The sequence below is a fragment of the Simochromis diagramma genome, unplaced genomic scaffold (genome assembly GCF_900408965.1).
Source record: "Simochromis diagramma unplaced genomic scaffold, fSimDia1.1 OVJJ01000061.1, whole genome shotgun sequence".
In the NCBI taxonomy this organism is placed as follows: domain Eukaryota; kingdom Metazoa; phylum Chordata; class Actinopteri; order Cichliformes; family Cichlidae; genus Simochromis; species Simochromis diagramma.
Window position 1 is genome coordinate 1124763 of NW_024386945.1, and position 13315 is coordinate 1138077.

The 13315-nt window shown below is 41.6% G+C and overlaps 1 protein-coding gene and 1 pseudogene across 1 annotated transcript; one reads left to right on the forward strand and one right to left on the reverse strand.

The window, feature by feature from the left end:
• Window positions 1–293: 293 nt before the first annotated feature.
• LOC120737447 lies at window positions 294–5495 on the reverse strand. The gene is made up of 2 exons (XM_040038149.1): window positions 5260–5495; window positions 294–4964 (listed from the first exon to the last, which is right to left on the reverse strand). Exon 2 carries the CDS (start codon window positions 4647–4649, stop codon window positions 477–479), a length of 4173 nt encoding a protein of 1390 aa, XP_039894083.1. The 5' UTR covers window positions 4650–4964; window positions 5260–5495; the 3' UTR covers window positions 294–476.
• Window positions 5496–10067: 4572 nt separating this feature from the next.
• On the forward strand, window positions 10068–12454 carry LOC120737341 (annotated as a pseudogene).
• The last annotated feature ends 861 nt before the right edge of the window (window positions 12455–13315 follow it).

A 13315-nucleotide genomic window follows, 5' to 3' on the forward strand; every position in this document is an offset into this window, starting at 1 on the left:
AGCGGTCAGCAGCTATATGCTCCGTAAAACAACAAAATACATATCTACAGGACAAACTTTGTTACAAACCTTGTTCCCTCATCAACCAGGTGCTAAGAAACTGCTTTCAACTCAGTGTTGCACCTTAATAGCTGTTCTTTTTCCCATTCCCGTCGATTAACCATAGAGCACACCTTCTCTCTGTGCATTAAAACTCGCGCTTCTGCCATATGGTTTACGCCACTTGATTTACGGCACCATGTCGCTCTGTGACTTTCAAAATAAAAGCATTCACTCCAACAATGTAATAGCCACTCATAAGTTTACAAAACACTTTACCAAATATTAATGAGGTCATTTACACTCCCACCAAATCATTAAGAGCTTAACTGGGAATTAACTGAAGCGATAATGATTTCCTAATGAAGAAATGACCCGTAACCATTAAACTGTATGATAACACATAGTTCCATTGAACCTTAAACTTTAGAATGCAGTTAAACAGTCTCTAATAGCAAAACCAGTTTCTGCACTGGGCGTTCCACTATATAACGTTTACTTGAACATTGTCCCTTCTCAGTCTTCCTTTCTCCAAAGCAAATCCTTACTTTTCTTACAAGTCCGTCTTTGTCAGTTACTGTGTCCATTACACGTGCTAATCTCCATTCATTGCGGGGTAGATCATCCATCTTCTCCATGACAACATCTCCAACTTTCAAGTTTCTCCTTGGAGTGTGCCATTTTTGTCTTGTTGCGATGTTGGATAGATACTCCCTTTTCCAACGTGACCAAAACTGTTCTGATAAGTACTGCACCTGCCGCCACCTTTTACGTGCGTAAATATCCTCTTTGATGAATGTGCCTGGAGGGGGCAGGGATATCTTTGATTTCTTAGTAAGCAGGTGATTTGGCGTCAAGGGCTCTGGGCTGCTTGGGTCACTTAGGTTGTCCACCGTTAGAGGCCTGCTGTTGACAATCGCCATTGCCTCATAAAAGAATGTCCTTAACGATGCGTCATCCATTCTGCCAGATGAAAGTGAAACTGTGGAGCGCAGAATGTTTCGAACTGTCCTGATTTGTCTTTCCCATACACCTCCTGTATGGCTTGAATGAGGAGTGTGCATTTTGAAGTCACACTGCTTCTCTGCAAGAAATGTGGTAATGCGGTTGGAGTCCACTTGTTTTAAAGCTTCTTGTAGCTCATTTTTGACTCCGACAAAGTTGCTTCCTTGATCGCATCTAATCTCACTGACTGCTCCTCTTATGGCTATAAAACAGCGGAGCGCATTGATAAAGGCGTCTGTAGTCATGTTGTCTGACATTTCTATGTGCACTGCTCTGCAGCAAAGGCATGTAAAAAGAAGTCCATAACGCTTGTGCTCTTTGCGAGCTTGTTTGGTTAGAAAAGGACCAAAACAGTCCATTCCACAGAATGTAAAAGGTGGAGATGGATCTAAACGCTGCTTTGGGAGATCAGACATCTTTTGTTCCTCTGTGCCTCTTCTGAGTTTGCGACACTTCACACATTGGTGTATAAAATTTGCCACGGCCTTGTTGATGCCTGGAATCCAAAATCCATTCACTCTGATCTCATTGATTGTAAAACCTTTCCCTTGGTGCTGCACCTTACTGTGGAAATGATCTATTATTAGTTGAGTGACATGGTGACCTTTTGGAACTATCACTGGGTGTTTCAGTATGGAGGAGAATGAAGCATCTTTAAGTCTTCCTCCCACCTTAAGGAGTCCATCAGTATCAAGAAAAGTGTCCATTTGAAACAGTTTACTTTTGTGTGGAAGTGGTTTCCCGTTCTTTAGTAACCTTATCTCCTCTGCATATTCACTTGCTTGTGTGTCTCTTAGAATAACACATTGTGCATTTTGTCTTTCTTGTACTGTACTGTGGCCTGTTGTTTTGTCTCCCTTGGCACAGCGAATGAGTCGAGCTATGGCTTGGGTGGCTTTGTACCATGAGGAAAACTTTGTTAACTTGTCTGATAAACCTTTTTTCTCTGTTTTGAGCGTGTTCAGTGCCTGTACCTTCTTAACCTCTGGGTCTCCAAGTGGTATGTTCATGTCGATGTCAGCAGGTGGAGGTATTTCCTTAAATGGAAGTGGCATTTCATAATGGCCTTCAGTGTTTTTGTAAATGCCTTCCTTTAACATGTTGAGAAAGAGAATGTCATCTTGAGACACTGACTTGTTATCCTTGTCGTTATCCTTAAAGTCAGACTCAAGGACCTTGATTACATCAGCTGGAGTCACTAGGGGAAGCTCTTTAACTGCAACTCTGTGACACACAGTAGACATGCTAGAAGAGTCACCATAAGATGATGTCGGGCCTACAATACTCCAGCCCAATGCTGTGCGAACTGCATAGGGTTCGTTCTCGCCTCCTAAGATTACTTGCTTTGGAGCTAATGCCTTAGAGCAACTGTAGCCAATTAAAAGGCCGACTTCACATTCTAGCTGTGGAGGAATCTCGTTCCTTATTTCCTTGAGATGATTCCACCGCCTTGCCGTTTCACAGGTAGGAATGTGAGAGCGGTTAACTGGTATACATTCTTTAGTGTAAGCAGGAGGGAGTTCAATCATTTCTGAGGAGTTATAGCCTCTTACCTTGAGACCTGAGATGCGTTCGCTTGGCACAACAACATCCTTACCAAGCAGTGTAGTGAGCGTCAACCTTATTGGGGTAGCCTTAGCTTGGAGGTTATTAGACACATCTTGGTCAACGAACACGGTGTCACTTTGTGTGTCTAGGAGGGCATAAACAAGCCTTTCTGTACCTGGATGTTGCTCTGAAGAAACCCATACTGGTACAATCATGGAGGTGCTCACGCACTGTTCACTGGCTTCTGCATTCAGAGACAGGGTGGTTGCAGCCTGTTCTGTGCTGATCTGAGTTTGTGGCTGGTTTGAGGCTGATTTATCATTGTTATAGTTGAAGTTGTGCAGACAGGTAGGATGTTTTTTCTTACACACTTCGCATACAAGTCTGTAATTACAGTTCTTTGCGCTGTGTCCGGGTTTAAGACAACCATAACAGAGTTTTTTCTCCTTTATATATTTCCTTCGTTCCTCAAGCAATATTCCATTGAACTGTGGACAACTGTGAAGTTTATGTCCGTTGTTTTGACAGAACATGCATGGGGCCTTAACATTTGGACCTTTATTTTCAGTCTCAGTTATCGCCTGGGTATGGAGAACACTAGAGGTGGGCCTTTTGTCCTTTTGGCAGCCCTTACCAGTGTCTGTGGTGAAGTTTGCAGAGTGGAGAGCCTGAAATGATGTAATCGGGTTGCACATGATCTCTGCTTCAGAAGACATGAACTTGGCAAAGTCCTTTAAACCTGGAAACTTCCCACTTTCTTTCATAAACTGAGTGGCCTGACGATTCCACCTTGCAGCTGCCCAGTTTGGTAACTTTTGAACGAGTTTTTGGTTCTCCTCACAATCGTTGAGAATGCTAAAGCCTTCAATGTGGGGCATGGCCTCGTGACATGTTTGAATGAAATCAGCAAATGCCCTGAATCCTGTGGAGTCATTTGTTTGGATCTTTGGCCATTTTGCCAGTCTTTCTCTGAAAGCCCTCTGTACCACAAATGGATGTCCATACCTGTGGTTGAGACGCTCCCATGCATCTCTGTATGCTTCACTGTTGTTTCTATAGAAGATGCCATCAAGCGTTTGTCGAACTGGACCTCCTATGTATTTCTTTAAGTAGTGCAGTTTGTCAGCAGGTGAGATGTTCCTTTTATCAATGAGAGCAGTAAAGGAAGCTTTCCACTCTATGAATTGTATTGGGTCACCTGTGAACGTGAAGGGCTCTGGCACTGGCAGTCTGTTCAATGCAACACTATCCTGTACTGCTTGTGCTAAGTAGAGGACATCTGTTTGTGGAAGTGAGGTAGACACTACATTGTTGTCAGGGACTTTACTGAGATTAGAAACTGTGGGGGCTTTCTGAGCAGTGTTTCTATAGTCAACATCAGAGGCACTGATTTCACTCTTTATCTCAGTGTCATAGGTCCTTAGTCTAGCTCGTGCAGCCTTTAACTCCTTTTCAGCCTTCAGTTTCTCTAGCTCACGCCTTTGAGATTCAAGCTCCTTTCTTTGCCTTTCTTCTAAAAGCTGAATCTTTTCCTTTTGTTTTTCCTCCTCTAATAACACCTCATACTCTGCTTCTTTGGCTGCCAACTCTGCTGCAGCTTCTGCTCTCCTAACAGCTACTATTGACATTGCAGAGTATGACTTACTGGCAGAAGAGTTTTTACTTGAGTGCGTGACTGAGGAACTGTAAATGGACTGAGCATAGTCTGGCTCAAGAAGCTCACGGAGACGTATCTTTACCTTGTCCCTATCATAGTCATCTATGCCTGAGAGTCTTTCATGAGCAATCTTGATAATGTCTCTGGTGACTGCTTCACATGCGTCTATGAGTCGCCTTGTGCCACTCGAGGGAGTAATGTTTTCTCTAATTTCCATATACAACTTTATGACATTCTCCTTTTCATTCTCTAACATGTCCATGAGTGAAGCAATTTGATTGTTTGTTAAGTCTCCTTTTAATTGCTCTCGTGTTTTACGTACTTGTTTTTTCCATTCATCATAAACTTTGAGAAGCCGTTTTTCTTTCTTGTGGGCCTCCTCCTCCTGATATGCTTGCATTTTTTAAGTAGGCCTCCTTCGACGAACAGAGTGTGGAGGCTCCTCTTCCTCATTGGCCTTGGGATCCTCCGCAAACTCTGTCTCTTCTTCAGATGCTTCCATGCTGAGGACGGGGCAATTTAGTTGACCATCAGATCCCAGAAGACCTTGTCTGGAGCTGTGGAACTGGGACCTCGATGCTGAGCATGGGATGGAGCTCTTCTCAGCTGGGGTCAAGCTCTTATTGTAGCATCCCTGGTTGAAAAGATGGTCTCTCAAACTGATGGTTCACAATCCTTTTATTAAACAGCCGTGTATGTGAACACACCGTAAGAGCTACAACATACAGAATAAAAGACTATTAGTAAATCAAACAGTGTGTTACCTTTAACCTTTTGACTTATTCATTAATCACAAATTAATTCTCCTTACCTTACATAACAAATAACACTAAAACTTGTAAATTATTGCATATAACAGGGAAATCGTTGCATCGCTGCCTAAGCATGACGAGGTACGTTAGCGCCCTCTAGTGGGTGAAAACTTAGCCTTTATGCTTAGTAGCGGTCAGCAGCTATATGCTCCGTAAAACAACAAAATACATATCTACAGGACAAACTTTGTTACAAACCTTGTTCCCTCATCAACCAGGTGCTAAGAAACTGCTTTCGACTCAGTGTTGCACCTTAATAGCCGTTCTTTTTCCCATTCCCGTCCATTAACCATAGAGCACACCTTCTCTCTGTGCATTAAAACTCGCGCTTCTGCCATATGGTTTACGCCACTTGATTTACGGCACCTTGTTGCTCTGTGACTTTCAAAATAAAAGCATTCACTCCAACAATATAATAGCCACTCATAAGTTTACAAAACACTTTACCAAATATTAATGAGGTCATTTACACACACCTACCCACACAAGTAGGGCCTTGGGGTGCAGATGTGTCACCAGGGTGCAGGGGAGGCATCCCCCCCTCGTCCCCTTCTGGCCACCTGTGCCTCAATTTTATTCCACAACTTAGACATCCACATAACACATACATATAGGGCCATGAGGGTGGGCACGTTAACGGTGTCCAGAGGACGGTCTGTCTATTCAACCCCACCTCTGGGAGGAGGTGTTGGCCGTCCGATTGGGATCTGGGATGCGGGGCCTCCCTACTGCTGCGGAGCCGGGGCGGTCTGCTTTCCTCCACCGCAGGGGAAAGGGTAACATCTCCTGGGTCTAGGTGCCGTTTCCCCCTCTGGGGGCGAGGGTACCTGGACCCGGGGTATAGAGTATGTTTGGGGAGTGTGCTTGTGTGTACAATGTCCATTTGTGTCTATGTGGCAACCGTGGCTCAGGGGGTTGGGAAGTGTATCTGTAACCGGAAGGTCGCCGGTTTGATCCCCGGCCTCTCTGTCCTGGTCGTTGTGTCCTTGGGGAAGACACTTTACCCTACCGCCTACTGGTGTTGGCCAGAGGGGCCGATGGCGCAATATGGCAGTCTCGCTTCTGTCAGTCTGCCCCAGGGCAGCTGTGGCTACAACTGTAGCTTGCCTCCACCAGTGTGTGAATGCGAGAGTGAACGAATAGTGGCATTGTAAAGCGCTTTGGGTGCCTTGAACTTTATTAAAACTCATAAATCCAATCCATTATTATTATTATTATGTTGGGTGAGTGCTGAGTATTTGTATATGTGTGCATGAGGGTGGGAATGCATGTGTGTGCCTGTTTGTCTGTGTCTAATGTCAGGTCGGGTCTTAGACTCCAGCTCTCTGGGAACTCCCAGGCCCATCTCCCCTCACCACACTCCATGCCGGTGGCTGATGCCCTCAGGGGTCGGTGCGTTGGTGGTTTTTGGTGTCCGGGGCTGGGCGCTCAGGTATGTACCAGCTCACTCCCGGTGGCTACTTGGCAGGGCCTGGCGCCTGTTGGTCGGTCAGGCCTCTTCCAGGGCGTAGGGAGCCCTCGGGCCTCCGGCCTCTGGGCCTGCGGCTTAGTTCACTCTGGCACAGCTGGCTACCGGCAGAGCCGGCGGGCACACCAGTGCAGCCCCCTCTGTCTTCTGCTCTGCGGCTGCTGGGTGACCCCTCGTCTGGGGCTCTCCTCAGCTCTTCCCAGGAGGGTGGCACGGTTGCCCCTCCAGTGGTCCTCCTTGGGCTCTCGCACTCTGGGGCCTCTGGATGTCTGGCATCTGGATCTCCTCCATTCCTGCTTCATGCCCTGGGGGACGGGGCTATGGCTCCCTACACCCTCTAGCAGACCATTACATGGGGAAACCTTTTGAATACAAGCGCGCTGATCCACACAGGTGTGCACACGGGTGTTCACTGTCCATAGACATAAACTACACCTTTCTTGGCTGCTACCTCAAAGCACATTGTGCGCTGTCGGTCCTGCGTGCTTGTGATGTAGCATAACTTAAGCAGCAAGGAAGGTGATAAGTAAATAGCATTAGCAGACAATTGAAGTTCTTTTAAGCATATTTTATTGCTAGCATCTCCCTTTTACAATAAAACAATCAGGCATGCAAAAATCCCACTGGCTTTATACAAGACTTTGCTCACACCTGACCTCGTTAGTCCCTACCATTGAACAAAATAGGTCAAACCAAATAATACAATTCTAAACAAAGAACAGGAATAAAGTCATGCATGAAACTGACAAACTCATTTACTCAACTAAATAGTTTGTAAAGTAAAACACTGCATACAATATAACTCAAAAGGCTACTTTAAAGAAAACAAACAATACTATACAAAATGAAAAACCCTCTATTTGGTTACACCCAGTGATGCAATCATTGACCTCATGACCCTATATAAACAGGAAGTAGTGGGCGGCCCTTCCCATACACCTGTCTCACATATAGGACCTGCAAGCACAACATGGACACCATGGTAAGTATAACCAAAGCAACATAAAGAAACATAATTTACTAGACATGTGCCTGTAAACAGAAGAGAATTCAGATGATCTGATGGTTAGTAGTGTTTGCTTTAAAACACATGCATGGATGTAAAGAATGTAACTACTGCTACCACAAACAAAACCCGGAATATTGTGTGTTAAGAGAAGTCACACCAGCAATGTCTAAATTAAAGCATTATGGCTGACTGTAAAATAACAGAACACAGAATAACAATATACGCAAGTGACAAATGGCAAATGAATTCTGTCCTAGCCACTTTGTCACAGTGCTGCACCACAACATTCAATATTTAGTATTTACTGCGGTTTACACTTAGCTAGATTAATGCGATGGTGTTGTGTTGCTCTCTTTTTTTTCTTGTTTTCTCTTCTTTTTCTCTCAACGGGTGATCCAGGAGTTTTTTTCTTTCTCGCTTTCTCTTTTTAAGTGCCCTTTCTCACTGTCCCTCTTCCCCTCTGTTTTTCTTTTCCTTCATCTTTCTTTCTCCCTTTCCTATCCCCTAGTCATGTCTGTCCCGTCTGTAAGAACTGAAAATAAAATAACATAAATAATAATAACAAAGGTTGATCAAATGGACCAATACGGCAAGGCCATGATGATCCACTTGGTAAAGTAAATCCATTGGGTCTCCTTGTTGGCCTTCAGACAATAATTCTGACGGCTAAAGAACCAAATGGGACAGACAAAAAAAAAAAAAAAAAAAAAAACAGTGGAGGGCGAATTTCAGAAACAATGTATTTGCAACAGAATGTAAATGGTAACGTGGAGCCAGGACGTCCAGGGGACAAAACACACACTAGTAACGCACTCGATCTAAGGGGAGAGGAACATGAGAATTAGGAGGGTCTTGCCCAAAACCGAGAACAAACATAAACCAGAATTTACAGAGAGAGGTGTAGAGCTTACTTGATACTGTCTGCAAAAACCTCTGGAAGGAAACGAACCAGACGAGGCTAAACAGAGAAGCGAAAATCCTGGGGAGGAAACAAAACTCCATTCAGTCACAAGCAAAATAAATCCACAAGCTCCAGTAGGCAACCGGGCCGGTTTACAGGCACTCCAGAAAGGACAATACTGCAACACTGGAGCTCTGTCGGGCAGCTTCTTAAGAACGCTTCTGAAGAAAGTGTCTAATGAATGACAGGTGTGCCAGGTTTGGTGATTTGCTGCACACGCCTACCTATGCGAAAAAGGAGACACAGAAAAACACAGACAAAACACCGCACTATTGGGTTTATTCAAACAAACCCCACTGAAACAGAGACCAACAAACTGCAAACAAAGCAAGACAACACAGCGCTCTTTGTTGTTTCACTTGCAAGGGAAGTCCGGCCAGGGTCTTAGAATTATTCATCCTTCATGTGAACTCAGTTAGCTTCAAACCTGACTTCCCTTATGGCTCCTTTTATAAATAAAAAGCAGCTACACACAGTTCAGTTAACCACATAACAGTTAAGGCAAGCATATATGAGCAAGTGTGTGTGTGTGTGTGTGTGTGTGCCATCTCCTGTCACACCATACATGGCGCGATCTCTTCTCAAGTCGCTCTATACAAAAACAGAAGTTAGCAGTCCGACTATTTTTAAAAACAGGAACTTGTGGTTTCTAAAGATACGATTGAAACTTGTAGCAACAAAACAGCTTCCTACATCTTATGTAGGGAACCTAATATGGAAGAAACATTTTATCAAAACACATACAAGCAATGGTTATTATGGAGTGCCAGGACTGCCATAATGCATTAATTAAATACACCATTAAATAATTAATTAAATGTGGCAATAATTAATTAAAATTGGAATTAATTAATTAAATTAATTAATTAATTCTTGCGAGGTGAGCGGGTCTATCCCACGCTTTGCCGTGAGACTGGGCAGACATCTCCGAAATCATCGAAGCACTTTTGCAAAGAGGCTGTATCTTGACAAACCGACCAGACACATGAAGATTAAACCACTACATTCTCGGCTAAAAAAATATTAAAACAGTATTTGGTGACACACAAACAGGGTTTTTCAAAGTTCAGTTCTGTTAGCTTCCACATGCCGGTTGTTGTGTGCTAGAAACAATGGCCACCAGGCCAAAGCAATGGTTTTGACTCGATCAGCGTTAACCCCGCCCCCTGAGTTTGATGGGTGAGGCTGACAGATAAAATTATTTCATGATGAGAGCCAGGCGCCATGACTGCCAAAATGAAATAAATAAATATATCATTAAATAATTAATTAAATGTGTCAATAATTATTTAAATGTGTCAATAATTAATTAAAATGTGAAATACATAAATAATTAATTAAATGTGTCAATAATTAATTAATTAAATGTGTCAATAATTAATTAAAATGTGAAATACATAAATAATTAATTAAATGTGTCAATAATTAATTAATTACATGTGTCATAACTATTTATTTAATTAATTAATTCCAATTTTAATTAATTATTGCCACATTTAATTAATTATTTAATGGTGTATTTAATTAATGCATTATGGCAGTCCTGGCACTCCATAGGTTATATATATCTTAGCACAAATGACAATCTAAAAAAAAAAATCAACTCTAACACACACAATTTTATTATTTTCAAAAGACAATAACAAGCTGTTCTTGTGAACAAGCAAGGAAATGGATGCATGAGATTTTGCACACGTATCTCAAACTTGCAGGGTCACAAGCAGGAAGAACATGTACATCTGGTTTTCACTTTTTGTGGACAACATGTTAGGAGACAGAATGAATACGACTGAATGGTTTCGTTCAGTCTATGAACATGTAACTCTGCCTGCTATTTATACCTTTGTGTTCATCATTGGTCTGGGAGCTAATGTATGGGGACTGAAGTCTCTGCTTCAGAAATGGAAAAGTCTTGGACACATTAATGTTTTTCTTCTGAACCTTGGAATTGCCAATTTTTTATTCCTGCCAACACTTCCATTTTTAACAGCCTACTACTTTATGGACAGTAAATGGATACTTGGAAATGCCTTCTGCAAGATCACAAGATTCTGCTTCAACTTGAATTTATACGGCAGCATTGGATTCCTCACCTGTATAAGTGTGAACAGGTACCTGGCTATTGTCCATGCACTGAAAGCGAAGAGAAGGATCACTGTCCGTACCTCTGTGGCTATCTCAGTCATGGTTTGGCTGTTGGTGAGTGCTCAAAGTCTTCCAGACGTGCTCTTTCCCAAAAACTCAACAAATTAAACTGAAAAATGCTACCATACCACCTCTTATTACTATGTGGAGGATTACCTGAAATACAGTGTTGGCTGGACTCTCACTGGGTTTGTTATGCCTTTCCTTATTTTTCTTGGCTGCTATGGACATGTGACTCTTGTTCTCTGCCGCAAAAATACCATTAATAAGGTGGTGAAACAAAGAAGCTTAAGGTTGTTGTTCATTTTGATCTTGCTCTTCTCAGTTTGTTACATCCCCTATCATATTTTTAAGAACCTCAGCCTTTATTCAAGAGTTTTGATAAAACACAGGATGCGTCCAACATGGGATGAGGGAGTGTTCTGTGCTCATCAGATCAGTCGTGGTCTTGTGTGTCTGAATAGTGTTTTGAACCCCCTGGTTTACCTCCATGTCATGGATATTCTTGCTCAGCTCCAACAGCTGCTTCAGCGGTTTCGTCAGACATTTACTCGTTTGTTTGTGTCAAACTATGTCAGTGTGCCTGTGGCACAAACTGCAAACACAGCAATATCTTAACAGTAAATAATGACTTTGCATGCAAAAGTAAGTAAGTTAAAGACTGCTTTATGTACTACAATGTGCTTCATTCTCTTATTTATCACTCCCCTTCTTCTAACAGTTCTTCTAACAGCACAAGTGGTTAGACAAACATGTATATATACCTTTGTCTATGTTTTGTTTCCTATTCTATTGCCTTGTATTCTGTGAATGACTAAAACCTGATGGAATGCATTTACTCTTTTGGTTTAAAACTCATTCTCCTTATCTTGTATGCAAGATGTCATTGTTATTCCTTGTTATTGCTCTGTATTAGCTGCACTAGCTATTAGCATTTAGCTGATGATATTATGGATCTGAAATAAATGTAATTTAATCCTTGAAAATTGCATTATTCAAACCTCTTACAACAACAACTTTCACTTTAATGATAGATCAGGACAGAGCTCTGGCAGATTAGTATAATTTATTTCATATTTAGTGCTATTACCGTATTTGTTGCACTTTTCAAGAAACTCAGCCTTTATTCAAGAGTTTTGTCGAAACGGCAGATGAGTCAAGATTGGGATGAGGGAGTTTTTGGTCCTCATCAGATAAGTCGTGGTCTTGTTTGTCTGGATAGTGTTTGGACTCCCCTGGTTTTATTCCTTGTAAAGGATTTCCCTGCTCAGCTCAGGCAGCTGGTCTGGCAGTATTGTCAGATGTTGTATTGTCAGTATTGACTTTGGCTTTCTCAAGCACAGCTGAGTTTAAAGACTGCATCATGTAATTCATTTTATATCATTCTTTTAACTATTATTCTGTTTTTTTTTTGTTTTTTGTTTTTTTAAATAACACTTTTAACAAAAAGGTCTACATACATACTTTTATACACACACTTCACACTCAATCTACCTTCAAGCCTGTAAAGTTTATTGTGTTTATTGCTGACACAGAGTTCAGATGTATATTCCATGTATTTTGTAGTGGCAACCTCTGTTTTGTTTTCCTTTTTTTATTGGTCAGTTTAAAATTAAAAACCTTAATTTAATTTATTTTAATTATTTTCTTGTTAATCCCATACTGTACAACTGTCAAATGGAATAAAGTCTGTTCATTCTAATATATGTTCTAAGTATTTCATTCCTTGACAACTCTAATCTCGGAAGTTAATCATATTAATGTTCTGTAGAATGTCACGGCTTTTCCAGATAAGTGTACGTTTGCATGAGATTAATGAAGTCATTTTTAGAAACTTCCATCATGCTTTCAGAGAACTTTTGCTTTCAGATTTAAACCCCAACCAGAGGGAGACTTTAACCTTTTGTTTCAATCATAAGATAAGACAAGACAAGACAAGACAAGACTTTATTGATCCCACAACGGGGAAATTTTTGCGTCACCTCAGCTCAGGTACAGATATCAGAAGGAAATACAAAAATACAAATAAGTACAATCAATGAAAAAAGTAAGATAATACACTATATACAATGGTAGCATACACAGTATGTGATTATGGATATGGTTGGAAATATGGAAGACATAAACTATATAGCTTGATATAGCTATTGTACCACTACTATTCCTATTTATAGACATGTACACACACACATGTACACACTAAATATACATATGTATACGTATACAGACATATATACCTGCACATGTCCGTACACATGGAAGGTCCATTATATGCATGAAGTGGTGACCGTGGATGTTCACAGTGTCCAGTGACTTATGACATTGTGATTGAGGAGTTATAGAGTCTAACTGCTGTTGGGATGAATGATCTGCGAAAGCGCTCCTTCCTGCAGCGAGGGTGTTTCAGTCTCTGACTAAAGGAGCTGCTCAGCCCACTCACATACTCATGCAGTGGGTGATTCACTACTGTCAACCTCATGTTTATAGTAGAGTATTTACTTTTAGAAATCACTTATTTCTTAAATTACATACCAGAGTGTGTATGGTGTAGTGCATTTCAAGAATCACAGAATGATTAACAGCATTTGTGCTCAAACAAGGAAGAAGTGTCGAGATTAAATCCATCTGTGCATGGGGCATAGCTTTTACATAACTACAGCTGCCAATCAAA

Excerpts from the sequence above, each read along its gene's own strand:
- LOC120737447 (XM_040038149.1), bottom strand. The coding sequence starts at position 4,649 with ATGCAAGCATATCAGGAGGAGGAGGCCCACAAGAAAGAAAAACGGCTT.